Source organism: Fusarium keratoplasticum, chromosome 5 (genome assembly GCF_025433545.1).
Source record: "Fusarium keratoplasticum isolate Fu6.1 chromosome 5, whole genome shotgun sequence".
Taxonomy (NCBI): Eukaryota; Fungi; Ascomycota; class Sordariomycetes; order Hypocreales; family Nectriaceae; genus Fusarium; species Fusarium keratoplasticum.
The window spans coordinates 3,011,208-3,030,784 of NC_070533.1; the positions used below are offsets into that span (position 1 = coordinate 3,011,208).

The 19,577-nt window shown below is 52.3% G+C and overlaps 9 protein-coding genes across 9 annotated transcripts; 5 read left to right on the plus strand and 4 right to left on the minus strand.

The window, feature by feature from the left end:
• Window positions 1-1,725: 1,725 nt before the first annotated feature.
• NCS57_00755500 (uncharacterized protein) lies at window positions 1,726-2,598 on the plus strand (the record flags this gene model as incomplete). Its single annotated transcript, XM_053057401.1, has 2 exons — window positions 1,726-2,089; window positions 2,141-2,598. The coding sequence occupies 2 exons, from the start codon at window positions 1,726-1,728 to the stop codon at window positions 2,596-2,598; spliced, it is 822 nt and encodes a 273-aa protein (XP_052913596.1).
• A 498-nt stretch (window positions 2,599-3,096) lies between these two features.
• On the minus strand, window positions 3,097-3,414 carry NCS57_00755600 (uncharacterized protein; the record flags this gene model as incomplete). The annotated part of the gene is made up of 2 exons (XM_053057402.1): window positions 3,097-3,169; window positions 3,227-3,414. The coding sequence occupies 2 exons, from the start codon at window positions 3,412-3,414 to the stop codon at window positions 3,097-3,099; spliced, it is 261 nt and encodes an 86-aa protein (XP_052913597.1).
• A 1,166-nt stretch (window positions 3,415-4,580) lies between these two features.
• On the plus strand, window positions 4,581-5,546 carry NCS57_00755700 (Glycosylphosphatidylinositol anchor biosynthesis protein 11; the record flags this gene model as incomplete). The annotated part of the gene is made up of 2 exons (XM_053057403.1): window positions 4,581-5,072; window positions 5,130-5,546. The coding sequence occupies 2 exons, from the start codon at window positions 4,581-4,583 to the stop codon at window positions 5,544-5,546; spliced, it is 909 nt and encodes a 302-aa protein (XP_052913598.1).
• A 2,858-nt stretch (window positions 5,547-8,404) lies between these two features.
• On the plus strand, window positions 8,405-8,859 carry NCS57_00755800 (uncharacterized protein; the record flags this gene model as incomplete). Its single annotated transcript, XM_053057404.1, has 3 exons — window positions 8,405-8,421; window positions 8,591-8,697; window positions 8,810-8,859. 3 exons carry the CDS (start codon window positions 8,405-8,407, stop codon window positions 8,857-8,859), a joined length of 174 nt encoding a protein of 57 aa, XP_052913599.1.
• A 1,172-nt stretch (window positions 8,860-10,031) lies between these two features.
• Window positions 10,032-13,160, plus strand: NCS57_00755900 (uncharacterized protein; the record flags this gene model as incomplete). Its single annotated transcript, XM_053057405.1, has 1 exon — window positions 10,032-13,160. The coding sequence occupies one exon, from the start codon at window positions 10,032-10,034 to the stop codon at window positions 13,158-13,160; it is 3,129 nt and encodes a 1,042-aa protein (XP_052913600.1).
• Window positions 13,161-13,299: 139 nt separating this feature from the next.
• NCS57_00756000 (uncharacterized protein) lies at window positions 13,300-14,245 on the minus strand (the record flags this gene model as incomplete). The annotated part of the gene is made up of 2 exons (XM_053057406.1): window positions 13,300-13,469; window positions 13,519-14,245. 2 exons carry the CDS (start codon window positions 14,243-14,245, stop codon window positions 13,300-13,302), a joined length of 897 nt encoding a protein of 298 aa, XP_052913601.1.
• Window positions 14,246-15,009: 764 nt separating this feature from the next.
• Window positions 15,010-15,626, minus strand: NCS57_00756100 (U3 small nucleolar ribonucleoprotein IMP3; the record flags this gene model as incomplete). Its single annotated transcript, XM_053057407.1, has 2 exons — window positions 15,010-15,405; window positions 15,471-15,626. The coding sequence occupies 2 exons, from the start codon at window positions 15,624-15,626 to the stop codon at window positions 15,010-15,012; spliced, it is 552 nt and encodes a 183-aa protein (XP_052913602.1).
• A 217-nt stretch (window positions 15,627-15,843) lies between these two features.
• Window positions 15,844-16,618, plus strand: NCS57_00756200 (uncharacterized protein; the record flags this gene model as incomplete). Its single annotated transcript, XM_053057408.1, has 2 exons — window positions 15,844-16,380; window positions 16,430-16,618. Exons 1-2 carry the CDS (start codon window positions 15,931-15,933, stop codon window positions 16,616-16,618), a joined length of 639 nt encoding a protein of 212 aa, XP_052913603.1. The 5' UTR covers window positions 15,844-15,930.
• A 177-nt stretch (window positions 16,619-16,795) lies between these two features.
• Window positions 16,796-19,233, minus strand: NCS57_00756300 (uncharacterized protein; the record flags this gene model as incomplete). Its single annotated transcript, XM_053057409.1, has 2 exons — window positions 16,796-16,964; window positions 17,018-19,233. 2 exons carry the CDS (start codon window positions 19,231-19,233, stop codon window positions 16,796-16,798), a joined length of 2,385 nt encoding a protein of 794 aa, XP_052913604.1.
• Window positions 19,234-19,577: the final 344 nt, after the last annotated feature.

Here is a 19,577-nt window from a genome sequence, read left to right on the forward strand (position 1 = left end):
CGTTACTTGGGATTGTTTGTCATGTCATGTTGTATATCGGTGTCATGGAATACTATGGCAACCAGCTCTTGCGAGATATGGCCAAGTTCCTGGGAATGGTGTTGATGTCTTGGTACGATTTGTTAGTATTGCGATCACCACGTGGTAGGAAACGAGGGCAAAGTGGGAGTGATGCCTTCGTGGAGTAGATTGATTCTAGAACAGTATCAGTTTTTCAAGAGAACACTTCTCTATTTTTATGAACCATCGCAGTCAGCGGGAAGGGGATTGGCGTGTTTATGGCACAGTGATCATTATTGAAAATGCTTAAACTGCAGACTTCGATCCTTCCTATCTCCTTGTGAGGTACACCCGACCAAAGCTCAAGGATTGCCAATGAAGAGGGACCCTTTTGCGTATTACTGGCACTGGAGTGTGTGTGAAATGCGTCCCGAATAGTTGTACATGATAGGCAGCGCTGGTAGTTGCCACAACTCTTGACTACTCGCACGGAACTCGACAGCATTGGCAAGAAAGAGGCTTAGTCTTGACTTGGTACAGGGACTGTTGATGAGATGGAAGTTATTCGATGTACCTAGATACCATCTATGGGACTTGCTTGCTTTTGTGCGCTTCATTGTGCATAGGCGGACTTGATAAGTGCAACTTATAGAGCCACCTGTGATGTCTGGGTGGTGAGCATTTCTAACACCCAGCGATTACCTTGGGCAGCATATGTCTCTCCCTTTTCGATTCCATTGGCTGTAAATCAGGGCAAGAAGCGTAATCGTAGGAAACTAATCTCTTGGCCTTGATGCTTTGACTGATAAAATGCAACAACGTATGGACCCCATGTCATTCAAGTCCATAGCAGGCGTCTTGAAGGCTTGGTCCCATAGTAGGCATTGGCTTTTAATGCACTTCATCCCAGAATATACTTATCTCCAAACAAGCGGGCAGCTTTATGAAATTAAGGAATAGAGAAGATAATGCCCCGAATATCTTTAATCTGCTCCATATGGTCGCTGCAAGGAATTGCCTATATTCCCCTACAAATCCTCCACAAACGCGGTGCCCTACAAATCCTCTGCAAATGAGGATCGTACTTGCACTGCAATTTTAACCCGCACCCAGAGGCTGCATCGACGCTAAGGACAGGAGGGCAGCCCTGGCAGCATCTGTCACTCGTCTCTTCTCCTTCTCCAAATAGACCTCGGGTTCTAAAATTAAGTTTGCCACCCCCTGTGTATCAGACCCTTGGCGATCCAAACCCTGAACACTCAAAGATCCCACACAACCCTGCAATTAACAGCTCCTCCGCTAACACCAGCTGGAAATTACCACCTCTCAAATCGGAGCAGAGATACGGCCTCCGAGTCTATTCTGTGGGACTAGTTTTTTATTGGAAAGATTTTTTGGTTGCAGCTCGGAGATGCGCCCGGAATCAGAAACTCTGCTAGCCTTGGTGGGGATGGGTCAACACCATGGGATGGGATGAAAATGTCAGTGCTTCCTCGTATGAAGCGATGGTGCCGGATATCTGGCGCTATACTGACCCCGGTTGTTTTGATGGCCTGTCTCTGTGACATGTTGGGTCGGGGCTTTGGGATTGTCTATAACATGACTTCATGCCCCCGCCGGTCCCTGGGGTTTCGGCTCTGGGGCCGAGTCTTTTTCAAGATCGTGAAGTGAACGCGACGATTCATTGCAAACTCCAGATTTCAGTCGCGTGTTTACGTACTCATCATGGCTAACACCCGCAACGGCCTGCTCCTCGCTCTCGCTGCGACGGGTCTGCTCTCGTCGGCGAGCGCTTTTGACCCCGCCAAAGACCGATGGCTTTGCAAGCAAGACGACGCTATTTGTGTCACCTCGTTCGTGTGGTGCTCTACCAACAAGGAGGACTCGGCGAAGGGTTGCTCATACCCCAACAACACATGGCCGTACTATAACCGCGACGAGGGCGACAACCCGGCCATGGTTCTCTGGGATAAGGAGTACACCATTAGCTGGCATGGAACCGACGACGACTACTCTACTCTCATTGAGTGGCATTTCGTGAGGGATCCTGAGACGCCTAGCAACTCGAGTAGCTTGACTTGGAAGAAGGGTGTGTTTTTCTAGGGTCACTTTAGACGCGCAAACTGACGCCTGTAAACAGAGCTCAAGAACAAGGAGACGTCCTACACGTTCAAGTTTAAGGATCTCGCTGCCGACTTTCCTACCAAGGACCACGACGACATCGACGCCGAGCAGGTCAAGGCTGCTGCTAGCAACCTCAAGAACCTCTGGGCCGTCTCACAGCCCGACCGGCCCTATGAGGGCGAGGGACGTGTCCACGGAAACCCATGGATGGACAAGTCGTCAAAGTTCATCGTCATGGACGATGACGTGGTGCCGTATCTTGAGACACAGAGCGAGAAGGCCAGAGAAGATGAGAGGCGCAAGTGGGAGAAGGGAGTTGCTATTGGAGTCGGCGTCGGAGTGCCTATCCTGATGGCGGCCGCTTTCATGGTCGGCAAGATGTTTGGTGGTAAGAGGGAGGAGAAGAGGTCGGGATACAAGTCTGTGGGAGCATATCACTCTGGGTATAATGAGCCGAACTTGGGTGGTCACTAATTGGCGACGAGGTGACGGTTGAGACGAATTTAATATGTACGATACACTTGATAGAAATTTCATTGTTTGATACCCCTCCAAGAGGTTCATGCACGAAGATGGTTCATGTTGATTACTATGTGACAGATGCAAGTTCTTGCATGAGCATGATCAGAAGAAGGGGTCCCTTGATGATAGTATATTAATTAAACCAGTAACAGCCGCAATCGAAAACACAAGTTTTCACATCCAAAAAGAGACTCATAGTTGGTTGACATATGGAATTATATTTCTAGAAATTTATCATAGTCGTAGCTCTGATGCTGTGTGCATCTTCCAGCTTCCAATGCACCTCAAACGCCTTTCAATGCTATGTACAAAAGTGACTGTGCATTGTCACAAATGGTCCCGGTATCCAACAATGTAGCCAAAGTGTATGGTCTATCGAGGAACGGTCCCGTCGAGTCTCGCTCGCTTTCGAAGTTGATCCAAAGAATCGATCATGTGCCAATTGGCTGCTTAGAGTCGGCCATCGAAGGCAGCCTCGGCGGCGAGGGGCCAGCCAAGAATGACGGCGAAGCCAGGGAAGAAGCTGAAGAAATACTAGTTAGTATATTGTGTATATGCGAGGATGCAATTGGCAACTTACAAGAGAGCCTGGCTGCCAACTCGCTTGAACATCTTGGCGTAGTCGGGCTTGGCGGGCTGCTGGCTGATGGGCAGGCGCTCAAAGGGGTGAGACTCCATGGATCGGCCAACGGTTCGCATGGCGCTGAGGAGAGAGAACTGGCGGCGCTGAACAGCGCGGGCGGCAGATCGGACAACGATGGGAGACATGTTGATTAAGTGGTGTTGTAAATTGTTTGTTGTTGAGTTGAGAGATTTAGAGATGAATCGAATTTAAACCCGAGACTCGCAGAAGACGAATTGGATTGAGTGGTGAGTTTTGTTGTTTTAAAGGCGAGAGTGGAGAGGTGATTGGAGAGTTGAGATTGCTCTGTTGATGCTGTTGATGGTGGTGAGAGAAGATGGACTTGGAGAAGGCAGATGGCTTCGATTCTTATACAGACGTGGCATGCCGATCTTGTTGGCAGGGATAACAAATTTGTTCCCGACAATCGTTCAAACGGCGAGCTCCCAGCACCCGCTGAGCCGGATACATCCATTGTGGTCAGATTTCATCTTGTCTCGAGGCCATCATGCCACCAGCCATTGTACTGACACCGGGGTGCTTGAGGGTGTAAGACAAGCTGACCAATGGCAGCCGCCAGAGAGCCATCAGTCAGCACCCCAGGCCGGAGGTGCATGGCACGATTTCGAGGGCGAGGACGGTCGTTGTGGTGCCATCTCGCTCCGGTCGGCGGGGACCGGCGAGTCTCATGATTGGTCAGACGCCCGGGCCTGGCAACCGTCCTGTTTCTCCCGGGAACATCTGGCCATGGCCTCATCGACTCATGGCAGCTGAGCAAGGGGACCTAGTGAGCCTCCGGGGAAGAGCGAGCTATCTGCGTGAGGCTCGGCATTCACACAAAGAAAAAATGCCATGATCAGATGCTCAGCTCAGCTCAGCCAGTCATGATGCTCTCCTCGGTACCCCAAACACCCTCTGCCCTACCTCTTTCAGCCATGTTCTAGCCCGGCCGGTCGGGTTCCTGGCATGTTTTGTCCTTGCTCGTTCCAGGTTGTATGACTGGATGGTTTCTAGATTGACAGCCCAGATTGCATGAGATCCTAGATGGCGATGCGATCACACTGCCGTGGCCCTCGCCGATGCCGATATCAATGGCTTACGGTTCCACGATGCTGCCACTTTCCTGCCATACTAGCCCGTCCCGTCCCGGACCAGTGGTCTGGTCTGGCCCTCCCCGGAGAATTTCATGATGGTGGTGGTGATACAGTCGAGCGAGCAATGGCACGGATGAGTATGGGCTTCGGAGCCGACCACTCGGACGAGCCACTGGTGAAACGGGTTACACGATTTTCATCATGTGACTTGAAACGTGATGTCGCGCCAGCCCGCCAAGCCACACCTGGCAACTCCAGAGCCAAGCTACCTTGTTGGTGATTTGCCCGAGGGAATTGGAGATCGCGACGAGCCCGAGCCGCTCCAGACACTCGTTTACACCACCACAAGCCCAATGCCCCTGATCGACCCGGTCACAATGTCGACGACTCTGATCAAGGGCGCTCCCGCCCAGCCGGCTGCTCCCAAGGCTGTTGTGCCTGCGATTCCGCTGCTCAACACTCCCCTCGCCCTGCCTGTCTCCGTCGTCCACCAGCTTGTGCTCGCTGGCCTGTTTGTCTGGCGCTTCGATGCCCTCGTGGCCGATCCTGTGTCGACACTTCAGATCGGACTGCCTGTGGTTGCTGTTATCCAGACACTCTATGTAACCCTGTGTCTTCCCGCCGCGGGATCTTCGGGCGCAAAGGGTTCTAAGAAGCTGCGACCAGGCGAGAAGAAGAAGTCGGATACGCGGGAACCAAAGGCATTTGCTGTATGTGTTGGGAACATGCTAAACCTGGAGACCTCGAAGCTAATACATGTCACCTAGACCGCCGTCATCTCTCTGGTCCTCGCCCTCATCCTGACGCCCGTCCTTCACATCCTCTTCGTCCTCTTCGGCGCCCCATTCCTCACCCACGCCTCCCACACGTTCCTCTGCGCCGCGCACATCGCCGTCCTCGCCATCTACCCCATCTTCTACGTCCGCGGCTCCGACCCCGTGCCCCTCCAGGCCGTCGTCAGCGTCTCGGCCCCCTTCGACCAGACCTTTGGCGGCTTCGTGGGCACCGTGGTCGGCGCGTGGCTCGGAGCCGTGCCCATCCCCCTTGACTGGGATCGCGAGTGGCAGAAGTGGCCCGTCACCATTGTTGCCGGTGCCTATGTTGGATACTTCGTGGGCTCCAAGCTTCTTGGAAATGTCTTTTACGGCAAGCGATGGGCCGTTTCTGAGATCAAGGAGGAATAGGTCAAGGCTCAGGTGTAAAATAAGATGCAAAGCATCTTTGTCATAAAAGCTGTATATCTAGTCTGTACAGTAGCAGTAGTGTCTCGCTAATATTTGAGCACCCAGTTGCAATAAATTTCTTGCATGTTGCATACACTTCATACCATCCGTCTGCAATGGCCAGTTTTGTATAAGACCCCTTTAGGTTGTACACTACCTACCTAGGTAATAGGATAGCTTGAGGTCACTGGAAGAAAACGACGAATGAGCTCGGCGCACTACTTATCTCTACGCGTTTACATCGACGGCCTATGGACTGGCTTTAAAACATTGTTGATGTTGGTTATGCTTACCTTCTCATGATAAAATATCTGGCAGAGGAGCAGAAAACGCCTTTTTTTTTTTCTAATCTTGATGACGCCGTTTAACCCCATTTGTAACACTCCGCAACCTCGATACTTTGAAGTATGAACTCAGAGCACGGCATATCGACTGTAGTTGGAAACATCATAAGGTAGATACGTCAGGGGCAGCATTGGCACCAGATCATGATGGAGCCTTTAATCCAGACTACAAGTCGAAGATGCCCCATTCACGTCATTCAAACATCAATCGCACCCTGGAGATTTTCCTAAAACCAGAAGTAACATACTCATGGCCCTGTCTGATCAGTCATCCAGTCTTGTAATTATGTGGCATGTAAGCAATGTAGTTAATCTTGTCCTGTAGGGTGAGCCATGTAGTGGCATCGCCATACAATGACGTACCATGTGCATTTGCACTTATAGCCTAATTGTTTACTTGATCCACCAGCTCGCCAAAGCAGGACAAAGGTCGATCTTTTTTAAGGTTGAGGACTGGATTAGGCGACATGGGGCGCATGAAGCGATGGGGGCTATTAGACAGGTTGTATGGCGCAGGCTTGTATATAATCTCTCTCAACGTTGAACAACATCCATCGCTTCATCTTTATCTGCCGGGAGCCAATAGTTCTAGTCTTAAGGGGTAGTCTCGAGGAAAGACAACATGCTACACATAACGTTTATTATCGGTAGCCGAGCTCTGGGCTTCAATTACCTGACTACCGAGGTAGACCGTGAAAGCCGGCCAGACCTTGCGAGGATTGTCAACGACGTGCCAAGGGGAGGCAAATTAATGCGGACATCTCGCTCAGGTCCGAAAAAACGAGACTTTACGAGGTGCCGAGCGTTCCGAGCGAAGAATGTCATATGGTTAAATTATTCCTATCTTGCTTAAGCTACTCTTCGTTATCTGTATTCTCGGCTTACAGAGCCCCAGCCTCGTCGGGCCATTTCACTTTATGGATCGCCATTGGACGAGCCGTAAACGAAAACCCTGAGGTCGACCTGGGTTAGTTTACAACCCTAGTTTCGGAAGTGCAAATAATTATTGATATCATCGCCGAGATGAGCACGGAGTTGAATTCATGTTGTCCTACGTTTACAACGGCGTTTTCGCAAACAGCGATCTTGACCCCAGACACATGGTTCCGTCCGTCGGCAGAGAGAAAATCATGGTCTGCAACCATACCTGATGGGGTGGCCGACATATTATTAATATCTTGGCCCTCCACTCTAGTGCCGAGAGGCCGTAGTTTTCTGCCTGCCATGAAGCTTGGCACTGACGCGTTCCACCTGCTTCGAAACATGAAGCGATAAAAGAAAGGGCCAAGAGCGGCGGTGAATTGTTTGCTCAGCCACGCGGGAAGCGAGAAAACATGCCATGCCACAGGATCTTGATTGTTGATGTCTCAACTTGTGCATGGCGGTTCTGCATCTTGGCAAAGGCCCCAAGGTCCGTCCATATGATCATTCCGTTCCGGGCTGTTCCCGGCAACCGGCACCTCGAGAGGGTCGCCCAAGCCGCTCTAGCCTTGCCCCAATTACGACAGTGAGCGTCAGGGAATCTTGTTTGCCAGGCACCCTTGGATGGATGAAAGCTTCTTTGCCGCGGGACACCAGCCACACGATTGACGCAGCCTGTCTCACTTGGGCATTGGCTTCTGGAAGGTCTAAATGTCTGGGCATCGAGATTTGGCCCAACTACAAGGCGGTGCAGACAGAGGAGAACAAAAGCCGCCAAGCCACATCGACAACAAATGCATCAAATCATGAATGGCCATTTGCTCGCCACAGGGGATCGTGATTCCATGGAGTGATGCTTTGTTGTCGTCGTTGCTGCGCCATATGTGGCTCAGCTGCGTCACGGTAGCGGCCGTATCTAGCTGCATCCGCGTAAACCGTCGTGGCGTCGCCCCACAGCGGCCCTTGCACGATTGGCCTGCGGCGTATTCATGACGTAGCCTTCCTAGGACATGGGACTGCCGACTACCCAAACCTCTCCAAGCTTCTTACCAAGATGGACCACCTTCGTCCTGGTGCGCATTGTGCTTGGCCAGGAGGAAAAAAGCAGGGCAGAGTTCGCTTGGCCGTGCTTCCCTGCTCCGAGACGTCGTCCCTGTGGCTTGCCCACCCCCCTTCATGACCAGCGAATCGATGACGCAGTGCCCAGAACTCGAAGGTGTCGCAGGGCTGGGCTGACGGGGACCACGGGGTTGTCGGTGCTGCGGGATGGCAGGCTCTGCTTGGTTGCGTGGTTCGTCAAGGAGACGGGGAAAGTTGGAACGAGGAGCCAAGATGGGCAAAGGGCAGTGAATGGGGTGTGAGGTGCATGGGTGAGGAAGCTCCGGATCACTGATATAAAAGACAATTTGTTCCCCCCCCTTCTTACAGCTTGCCCTTTTACAACTCATACTCTGCTCTCACGACTTCATCGTCTTTGCGTAAAGATTTCGATACAACACTCTCGACCACTATCAAGTACATCTCTTCGAGTAACAACTCTTCAACACCGACATCATGCCTTTCACTGCTAGGTAAGCTAGCCCTCGCCCTCACTCTCGCAACGACGTCATTCCGAGTATTCCGCAATTCATTTCATGTCGCGGCAATGTAATTGTCGATATGATGTCTTGCTCTGGGATTCTCGAGCTCCTCCGAGACGATGAAGCAACAAGAAGACATATACTTACTGACTTACAACAGCGACATCTGCAAGATCCTCCTTGCCATCATCCTCCCTCCCGTGGGTGTCTTCCTCGAGCGTGGCTGCGGCGCCGATTTCCTCATCAACATCCTGTTGACCATTCTGGGTAAGACTCTCTTTCTCTCAGTCTCATCTCCGGCTCCTCCGAAGTCGAAGCATCTCGCTTTTTATGACATTCCTATCCCCGATGCCTACAGTCTTCTAACCCCACCTTGCAGGTTACATTCCCGGTATCATCCACGCCCTGTACATCATCCTGAAGTATTAAGGCCGCCTCACACCTCGCTTCTCGGGGCCGTAGCAGTCCCCGGCCAGCTCAGCTCAGCTCGATGAGATGAGCTCTAGGGAGTGTCGGCCAGCCCCGCTCTCGAACCGTCAACGACCAGCCAGACACGGCAGCTAGTCATGGACCACGGGACACGCATTGTCTGACGGCCAAGACACCAATGGCTGCCGAGGATGCCGGGGACGGCTGGGCGCATGCTGTCGCCGAGAGCGCCGTGATGGGGTGCATTCTTTTCTCTTCGCTTTGATACCTTACGCCGGTGACCCACGCCTGGGCGTTTGGGTGCCGATTTCACGACAGACATGGGGTGCTCTGCAACTCTTTTATTCACTTTCCTTTGTTTGCGACATGGAGGCGTACGTTGGATTGGCTCTGAAGGCAACGACGCGCTGGGCTTTTTAGTTATTAATTCGATACCCGTCAATCCAACTGATCTTTCCACTTCGACAATGTTCTGTTTTACTCTCTGGTCAATGTGAAGCTAAAATGGTCCGGGTTACATGTCGCGCAAGTGCCGGCAGATGAAGTACACGGACTCTGGCATGGTGTTTTGATTGGCGATCCCACAATAAGTGCAATATTTACGAAGCAGCCTACCAAGAGCGTCATGACAAGATTGCGCGATTCGAAGATGATCATGATCTCAAGCCCGCAACAGGGGAGGCTGCCCCGAGCTTGATTTTGCTGTTTTCATCATGCTGATAACTTTTCAACCGAAGGAGAAAAGATTCTGACATCACTCATCAATGTTCCAACTACCGGGATTGGATTGGACAGGACAAGCTCGGGTCCTTCGGTGGGTGGCTGAGCAGCTGTCATGCGTCTGTGCAAAGTGGAGTGGGGCCTTGTTTTACACCAGACATTCGCTCTGAGCTGAGCGTTGCAATGCTGCAAGAGTCATCTGACGAGAGCGTCTTGGGCGATGCAGGTCAGGGATGAAGCTGAGGGCTCGCTTGCTGAGAATGGAATCTTGCAGAACACTCTAGTAAGAAGCAGCTGAGAAAGGGTTCCTGGTGTGATTCAGATGTGTTGTGTGAAGACTTGTAAGTTGGGTCACGTGCTTTCGCTCAAGCCTCGACGTGCCTAACGCGTCGCCACACGTGAGCGTGAATCTGCACTCATCACAGTCACTGCACCAACCCCATGTTCCAAATATGCCCCCAGGCAAGGTAGAGGTGATTGAAATTCTCGACGATGGAGATACAGCTTCCGAGTCTGGGAATAATGCATCCCCCCTCCCCAAGGCGGCCCAGAAAAGAAAACAGCCTGTCGAGATCGAGGAAAAGGTCCAGTGGACTGACGACGATGATGACTTGCCCATGAAGCCGAAGAAACGAAGGGCTAAACGAAAGTCTAAAGGGAAGAAGAGAGGTGATGATGTGCATGCAGACGACCATGTCCCCCAAGAAGACTTTGAGCTCGCAGGATTGCCTGAATATCTGATTGAGCGAAGACGGCAGTTTGACGCCAACAAGAAGCGTCATCACGATGCTGCTCTCATGGTCCCGCCAGACTACACGGGAATACACTTTGAAGAAACTAGGAGACTGAGAGAGTTGGAAGAACGGCCCAAGTTCGAAGAGAGCAGCGGAATCAAACCCTCTCGACCATACAAGGATATCGAGTTGCCTCAGTCGGCAGGTCTCATTCCGGCATCAATCGCACAGTACCTCCGAGACTATCAGATTGCTGGCGTATCTTTCCTCCACCGAAAGTTTGTGTATCAGGAGGGTGGCATTCTAGGCGACGACATGGGCCTCGGCAAGACAGTACAGGTGGCCGCTTTCTTGACCGCTGCGTTTGGCAAGACTGGCGATGAGCGTGACGCCAAGCGTATGCGGCAAATACGGCAGTACAATGACCGCTGGTACCCCAGGATCTTAGTCGTGTGTCCCGGATCCCTCATCATGAACTGGAAAAACGAGCTGAACCGCTGGGGTTGGTGGCACATTGATCTCTTCCACGGAATTCACAAGGAAGATGTTCTCAGTGCTGCCCGTGCTGGTCGTCTCGAGATCGTCATCACTACATACGACACTTACAAGAACAGCAGGAGCTCCATCAACATGGTTCAATGGGACGCCGTGATTGCTGATGAATGTCATCGGCTGAAAGACAGATACTCAGAAACCACCAAAGCGCTCAACGAGATTAATGCGCTTTGCCGCATTGGCCTTACTGGCACCGCCATCCAGAACAGGTACGAAGAGCTTTGGACATTACTGGATTGGACGAACCCTGGCCATTTTGGAACAATCGCCGAGTGGACGCAAGCCGTCACCAAACCTCTGACTGTTGGCCAATCTCACGATGCAACCGTGGCCCAGCTCAGTCTTGCAAGGCAGACGGCCGACAAGTTGGCACACAATCTTTTACCAAGGTATTTCTTACGGAGAATGAAGACGCTCATTGCACATCAACTGCCCAAGAAGACAGATCGAGTCGTCTTCTGTCCCCTCACAGACCTTCAGCGAGATGCATACGAGAACTTCTTGGATAGCGAAGAGATCGATATTCTGCGAAGTCTCTCCGAACCTTGCTGTGGGAAGAGCAGGAAAGGATGGTGCTGTAACCGCTTTCTGCCCAGCGGCACAAGATGGCAAAGCATTGTCTTTCCCAGCATGATTGTGCTGCAAAAGTTGGCAAACCACCTTACTCTGCTGGTTCCACAGACGACCGACGTGGATACCAAACATACCTCAGAGCTAAACACTCTTCGGACTTGTATGCCGGATACATGGAAGCACCTCTACGATAATCGGGACCGGATTAAGAATCTGGTTAACCCCGAGTTTTGTGGAAAGTGGAAAGTTATGAAGAAGTTGCTCAAGTTTTGGCACAGCAACGGAGACAAGGTCCTTGTCTTTTCTCACAGCGTGCGACTTCTTCGTATCTTGCAGCACCTGTTCACCAACACGAGTTACACTGTCAGTTACCTGGATGGGTCTCTGAGCTACGAACAGCGTCAAGAGGTTGTCGATACATTCAACTCTGATCCGACGCAGTTTGTGTTTCTTATCTCGACCAAGGCCGGAGGCGTGGGACTGAACATCACTTCTGCGAACAAGGTTGTGATTGTCGACCCTCACTGGAACCCGTCCTACGATCTTCAAGCTCAGGATCGAGCCTACCGTATCGGCCAGACCCGTGACGTTGAAGTGTTTCGACTCATTTCGCTGGGCACGGTAGAGGAGATTGTGTACGCACGACAAATCTACAAGCAACAGCAAGCCAACATCGGATATACCGCATCGTCTGAGCGTCGCTACTTCAAAGGTGTCCAGCAGGATACCGAGAGGAAGGGTGAAATCTTTGGACTGGGCAACATCTTTAGATATCACAACGATAGCGGGCTGCTTCAAGACATCGTGAACAAGACCAACATTGCCGAAGCCAAGGCTGGTGTGAACCTCGTGGATGTCGACATGGAAAAAGCGGCCAAGGACGGGGAGACACTTGGCATGGTCAAGAATGAGGACACAGATGCTGAAGATGGTGGCATGAGCCAGCTGGCTGCATTGCTCACATCTGAGAACCAGGAGAAAATGCTTGAGTCGAAGAAGGCCAAGGTGCCAAAAAGTGACGCTATCCAAGCCATCCTTACTTCAGCAGGTGTTGAATATACTCACGACAACTCGGAAGTTCTCGGATCGTCCAAAGTGGAGGAACAGCTCTCACGTCGGGCTGCCATGACTTCATATGCAGAGGGTGATGCCGATGGCCAGAACGCTCTCTTTGCCGAAAGCGACGAAGACTGCGGGGACGGTCTGCACAGCGTCTACAACCCCCCGAATCAGGTGATGCTGCGACATTTCTGTGAGATGGCAAGAGAGTTTGGGTTCGCGAATGCGACCGAATTTGCTCTGGTGGTGGAGAGCTGGACTCAGGAAGCGAGGAGGAACTGCTTGGACACGTTCTACAAGAGGAGAGAGGCCAAGCTGATCCGCGAGGGTCTCGTCAAGGAAGAGGATGTGAGAACGGAAGCAAAAGCTGAAACTAATGCTAAGGAAGAGGATGTGAAGATGGAAACCAAAACCGACATTGACGTCAAAGGAGGGGTCAAGGAGGAGGTGAAGGATGAACACCTGGAGACAAAATCGGTTCTCAAAGCCGAGGATATCAAGGTTGATGAGACCAAGGAGAAGGTGGTGGTTAAGGCAGAGGCTCTGAAGACAGAACCTCTGGACACCAAGGATTCGGGAGAAGTCAAGATCAAGATGGACGGCTCTAGTAAGAGGACCTCGATCTTTCTTTCAGATGACGACGATGATGACGAGCTTTGATTGGCGTTGGAGTTTGGATATCGATACCCAGAATAATTCATGATGCCTTGTTCTTTCATGCATGCATTGCTGGTCATTGCTGTTGGTCATTGCTGTTATACACGGACATTACTTCCTATTTGCTCTGTACGTCAACCGTCTACTTGGTCAATGTTCCAAGAACATGAGGAAGCAACTCGAATCTTGGCTCACCCACTGGCGGCGCCAGATCGATCTTTTCCCACGGCCCAGCTTCTCTTAATGTCTTGCCCGTGGCTCGGCACATGCGGCATGAACCCATGACTTGCGACCAGACGATGTTTGTGAGCCCTACTGATGTCAGCATCCACTCTCTTGAAGCGTAATATCTTCAACTTACATTGATAAGCGCGGAGCAGGAACCCCCCTTGTTCAACCTGGACATGCTCATAGGCGTACCATCGACCGCCCTTCTTGAGACTCTCATACAGCAGCTTGATGTTCTTTTCAGGCTCAGGGATGCTGCACAGACACAGGATGGTGACAATGCAGTCGACTGTTCCAGGCTCAATCCGTCCGTCCCAAGCTGTGGGATCGTTGATGGACTCGATACCCACGGGGACGACCTCATAAACACCCTCGAGCCCAACCTCCTTGACACGCCGTCTCAATGCTGCAGCTGACTGAGGATTGGGTTCAATGCCGTACACACGGGTTAATCCATTCCCACCCTTTCGATGCCTCAGCTGCTCATCATGACCACCAACACCCCCACCAACCTTGGCAAAAACATCCGCCCACATGCCGCTCCCTGCACCAATCTCAAGGACAAGGCCGTTGATGGGCGGGTTGACGACATCCTCCACGACCTCGCCGTTGTGCACACGGCCCTCGAGCAGGGGGATGACGCGCTTCTCGGCGTTGACCTTTACCTGGGGTCCGACAAAGGCCCAAGTGTTGCCGAACCAGGCTTCCTTGAAGGCTGCGGGGGAGAGCAGGGTGCGGAAGTCGGCGGCGCGGAGGAGGTCGAGGATGGTGCCGGGGAGGAAGCGAAAGGATATGCTCATGAAGAGGTAAGGGTCGATGAGGTGGTGGAAGAGCTCCCTGAGGGTGGAGAGGATGGCCATGGTGGGCGGTTAAGCAGTCCACGCCTGTATCGAATCTGTAACAGGTATGCCTTTTGGTTGATATAAAAGTACAAGAGCGATGTGTATGAGAAAGGAATAGGGCTTGCAACTAATACTTGGGTGCTCGGGGACATTTGTAACTTTTCCGGCCCGGGATACGGAGCCGAGCGGGGCCGATGGAGGGGTGAGATACTGGACCTGACGCAATTCGCCGAGTTGATTGTCTTATTTGGGAGGATGAAGCTATTCCGTTCATGTTGCATGGTTCATGAGCAGCCCTACTTGAATCATGGTGTTTTGGAGATTACTTCATGGGGAGGGTCTGGGTTATGATGACGAGGAGAGCGTCACCTCGGGCATACTTAGCCGCCCTCGATAACTGATGAAGCTCAAGTTGAAGTATTGAAAGGTGCTCGAGATACTGCTTGATGAAGACTTAAGGGTCGAGTTGCTCGTGACTGGTTGACTATTCCTTGACGTAGTTGACATTAGAGACAACAGAGGTCAGTTCTGGCCATGATGACCGACCCTATCTATTTCCCACGTTTATAGTTGCAACTGTTCACCATGAAGTCTTCCCCCACAACCTCCATTGCCTTGTTCTCTGCGAACCAGCAAGCTCACAGAGGTAAATCTCCTCCTGACGTCGACAGATCAGATCTTCCATTCCAGCATCCACCCTTTTATGCCATGAAACCAAGAATCCGCTCTTGCAAGAAACCCATACGCCAAACTCCTCAAGCCAAATTTGCGTGTGTACCACCCTACAGCAGCTCGAAGTCGTCGAGCTGATCCCGGTACTTCATAATGTTGCGCTTAATCTTGCTGCCCACGGTCCACGTCACAAAGTCCTCCATGCCCCTCGTAACCAGATACGCCGGGTCCGTGACCGTCTCGGTTCCCACGCGCACGTGGCCCTGCTCAATCATCTTTGTCGCCGCCTGCACCGTCTCGGCCATGCGCAGCCGCGTCATGAGCACAGGAAGCCTGCGACGGGCAAAGGCGCTGACCGTCACGTTCTTCTCCACCGCGGATAGCTTGGAAGATGATGAGAGGATGCCCATGTCATAGAGCTTGTTGAGGAGGAGCTCTTCGTGCTTGCGGCGGGTTGCGTTCTCGGGGGGGAGGAGAGAGAGGCGGTGGGCAAGTTGTCGCAGAGACTGGTGATGCAGAGTTAGCATGACAATGGTCCGTAGGGAAAGCCTGAAGGCCGTGGAAGACATACTCCGCAGAGACGGTTGTACTTGTGGTAGTCCTCAGGCTTCTGGATCATGTATCGTCGAATGACAGCCTTGTCGCGATGTCCATTGTCCGACTTGTATGTGATAAAGTCTGTCTTGCGCAGGAGCTTTTGCTCGTGATGCTTGAGTTTTCGGACCATGACGAAGGTATTTCGAGTATCGCGGCAAGATTAAAAGCTCAAGAAAGATCCCCCGATCGATTTTTCTAGCCCTCGTCGTCGGTCGAGTAATTAATTCGTCGTGGTGATGGATCTCAAAGTTCCAAGGTTGGAGTTTTGAAAACCATCAAAAATCTGAGTGGGGCCGTTGCTCTATGCGGAATTCCTCCGGGTGGACGGGCGGCATGTTCCGGCATCTCAAAAAACCTCCCAAAACTCCAACGACGGAGCATCACCAAAGCCCACACTTCAGCCATTGGGAACCTCGCCGCCAATTGACCACACGATGCCTCCTCGACTACCGACGACGACGGCCGCCGAGGCTGTGCGGGCCTTTGTCCGACCATTCTCCTGCACCGCATCCGCCGCCCTTCCTCCCCGCGAGCCCTCCACAGGTGGCACCCACACTAGCCGTCTCGCCAACCTCAACAGCAACAGACGGGGCGCCGACCGATCCCCGAGAGTGCAGCCCGGCGATGCCGCCGCCCGGATGATGGAGAGATACAAGGCTAGGGACGCGAGCTTTGTGCGCGAGAAGACGGCCCAGATGGAGTTCCTCCGCAACCAAAAGATGTCGAGCGACTTCCTCAAGCAGATGCCCCGTCGCTGGGAAGTCGGTGACGTCTACTCGCCTCACGATCTGAGTCCTGTCGAGATGCAAAAGTGGAGGAAGAGGTCGGTGCGGAACGTGGATGTTGTTGATGCTCTCGGCATCAGCCCTCTGGACATGTACAAGGTGAGCTACCTGTGTTGCACTTCAATTGAGCCTAAACTGACGTATACAGAACTTCTCCCTCATCGAGCACTTCACCTCTCCCTCGGGCATGATCAACCACTCCCAACTCACCCGTCTCCGACCCGTCAACCAACGCAAGGTGGCCAAGATGGTCCGCCGGGTCCAGGGCATGGGCATCTATCCCACCATCCACGCCCACCCCGAGATGCTGCGGGATCAATTCTTTGGTCGACACTAAGAGCCTATTTAAAGTCGGATTGTATGAGATCATGTCATGGTCATTATTTGTTTTTTTGGTCATATGTATAACAGCCACGACCTCTATGTAACATATTGATACAGTTGTCTACATCAAAAACCAACTTTTGGAACGTACCCCCTCTCCCTTTTGATCGTTTCCCTTTTTTGATACATTTCAAGCCCTCAACACTCTGTTGAGCTTGAACTGGCATAGCGAATCCCTGTTCAACCGCTTGCCTCTCTTCTCCAGGACTTCCCAAGCCTCTGGATACTGCGCCTTGGCCCATTTCTTAAAGGCCTCCTGCATGGCCTGTCCTGGCAAAGCATTGAACGCTATGCCTAATCTGTTGTGTGTCAGCTATGCCAAGTCTTGGACAGCAATCGAGGTCAAACTCACGTCATATCATCTGGCTCACTCGACGTCCTTGAGCGCATCTCTGTGATCATGCCCTCCACCTTCTCCAGCTCCCCGCTGCCAGCCATAGCACCCAAGTAAGCGTTGTAAACCTGGGGCGGGATCTCCACGTCAAGCGTTTCCAGCTGCTTCCAGATTGAATGGGCCTTCTTGGCCCCTCTCGGGCTGCGCTCAAGAGCCCAGAAGATTGCTTCTAGACTGGTGTATGTTGGACCCTCAGGTGATGACGCTATCAGCTGCCAGAAATCTATTGCCTGGAGAGGCTTATCACTGGCCGCGTGAGCGAGGATGAGCGATGTGTACAGCTGCGTGTCTGGCTCTACCGTCATATCCATCTTGAACATGTTGTAGACCATCTCCAGAGCCTCGGGGTCTGGGCTTTGTGACAAGCCCTCAAAACAGGAAATGTACGTCTCGCGCTTGGGATGATAGTCGTTGTTTCGGTGTTGTCGCATGTGGCCAAAGACATGGGTTGCCATATCTGGGCGTTTGCGCTCGAAAAACGCATCCATCAGCTTCACACGGTGCTCGAAGCTGAGATCCTGGAAGAACTGCCGCAGAAGCTGATATCCAGTCCATGCCCGCGAGGTACTGGGCTCGTTGATACAAAAGTCCACAAGGGCGTTTTGAATCACTGCTCGTTCTGCGGCGCTGTAGTGAAACGCGTGAACAGACAGAACATCCATCACCTCAAAGTGCTGCTCGTTCTCCAAGAAACGGATACAAAGAGTAGCGACCGTCTCTGGGTCAAGAAGCACTTGGATTTCCTCTGAAGACTCAAGCATCTCGGCAATAAGCTTGTAATCCGGCGTCTTCTGGGCGCAAAGTGCAACGAGGTACTCGTTGAACAACTGGCTAAACTCCCACCAAAGATCAGGCTCAGCATGCCAGGGCTCAAAGTGCGTCACCTTCTTGTAAGCAGCCTGGACTCCTGGCAGGTAGCCTGACAGGAGGTGCATCTTCATCAAGATCAGGTGGGATTCACCATTCAACTCACGCCCCTCGGTCTTGGCCAGTGGCAGTATTTCGTCCACCAACGCCGAATCCCCCATCTCAATGGCAGCACGAAGGAGGCCGTTGATGGTGCTCGTATCCGCCTTTAGAATTCCCTTAGAGATCTTTTCCATGTTGGCCATCATGACCTCCACTTCCTTGAGGCCCTTTCCAAGGATCAAGATTCCCTGGAACAAAGCATCCCAATACTTCTTTTCAGTTTTCTGGCCAGTTAATCCTGTCCCTAGTTCGAGGAAGAAGGGCACCGCCCAATCCTTCAGGTCGTGGCGGGCAGCAAAATGAGCCAACTGAGGGTAAATCTCAAAGGAGCGTTGCTGGGAAGAGATTTTCTTCTCGAACCAGGCCTTGACCTCGGCGGGCCGGTTTCTCTGGATGAAAAAGGAAACCATGATGGTTTGAAGACGCTTGCCGTAAGGGATACCGTTCTCCTCAGCGTATTGAGCCAGTTCCAGCAGTTTCTCCTCATGTCCATCAGAGGCCAAGGCCTGAGCCACGGACAAGAAAGGAGTCCGTTTGAAAGTATCGCTGCGCTTGACAACTTCCTTCCAGTGGGCACGGAGCAAGTCCAGAGCTTCCTCAGAGCCTCCAAAAGCACATAATATACTGAGGTACTGCGGCCACTTGGCACCAGTGGGCGCCCACTGCGCTTCATCCATATTGTTTGAGCAGAGGGTGGACCATATGGATCTGGCAAACTCGAGGTGGTCTTGGGTCCTCTCACGAGGCCTCAATTGGGCGAGGGCGTCGAGGGCCTTGACTATGTCGGATCGTTCCAGCTTCGATTTCGACTCGGGGGATGCTTCGCGCTTTTCCACAAGGTAGTTGAGAAGTCGGCGGCACTGCATGGCCTGGGTACCGTTCAATGGCCTCCGGCTAGACATTTTCCCATCAAAGAATGATCTCCAAGCTTGAACCAATTCCTCTGTCGGCGGGGGACGCAGATTGTCGAGCATGCGACTCCGCCAGACCATAATCTTCATCCATCCCGGCTCGAATTCGGGCTCCCGCACCTCTCGGGGCGCTTTCTGAAATAGACCTTCGAATAGGTATCGACGTGAATTTCCGTTATTTATCGATCTGGGAGGGAGCGTTCGGCGCAGGGGAGTCGAGTAGAGTGCGAAGGACGGGCACCGGGCGTGCTGGACAAGGACCCGTCGAGCATGGCGGGCCAATTGTGCCCTCATGATGGATTTGTCTATGAGATGGCGGAACTGACGGGATCAGCTGGGTGCTCAACATTGTTGACGATCGAATTGTTCCTTACAAAAGCATATTTGAGGCGGATATTGCGCAAAAGACGGCAACGGGAAGCTCGACACGGCAATTCGGGATCTCAAAATCCAATCGCAGCGCTCTCAATTTGGAGGTTTGGAGTTTGGAAGCCTTGGCCGGGGTTTAACCGTTCGATCGACCCGCGATGAGGTCCCCTCCTTGATACCCACCTCGACGTTGGTATTTAGCTATTTCTCTACCCAGGTACCGTTTGTTAAAGAAGTCATTAGAGCAGAAGTCTTGAAACACATGCCCT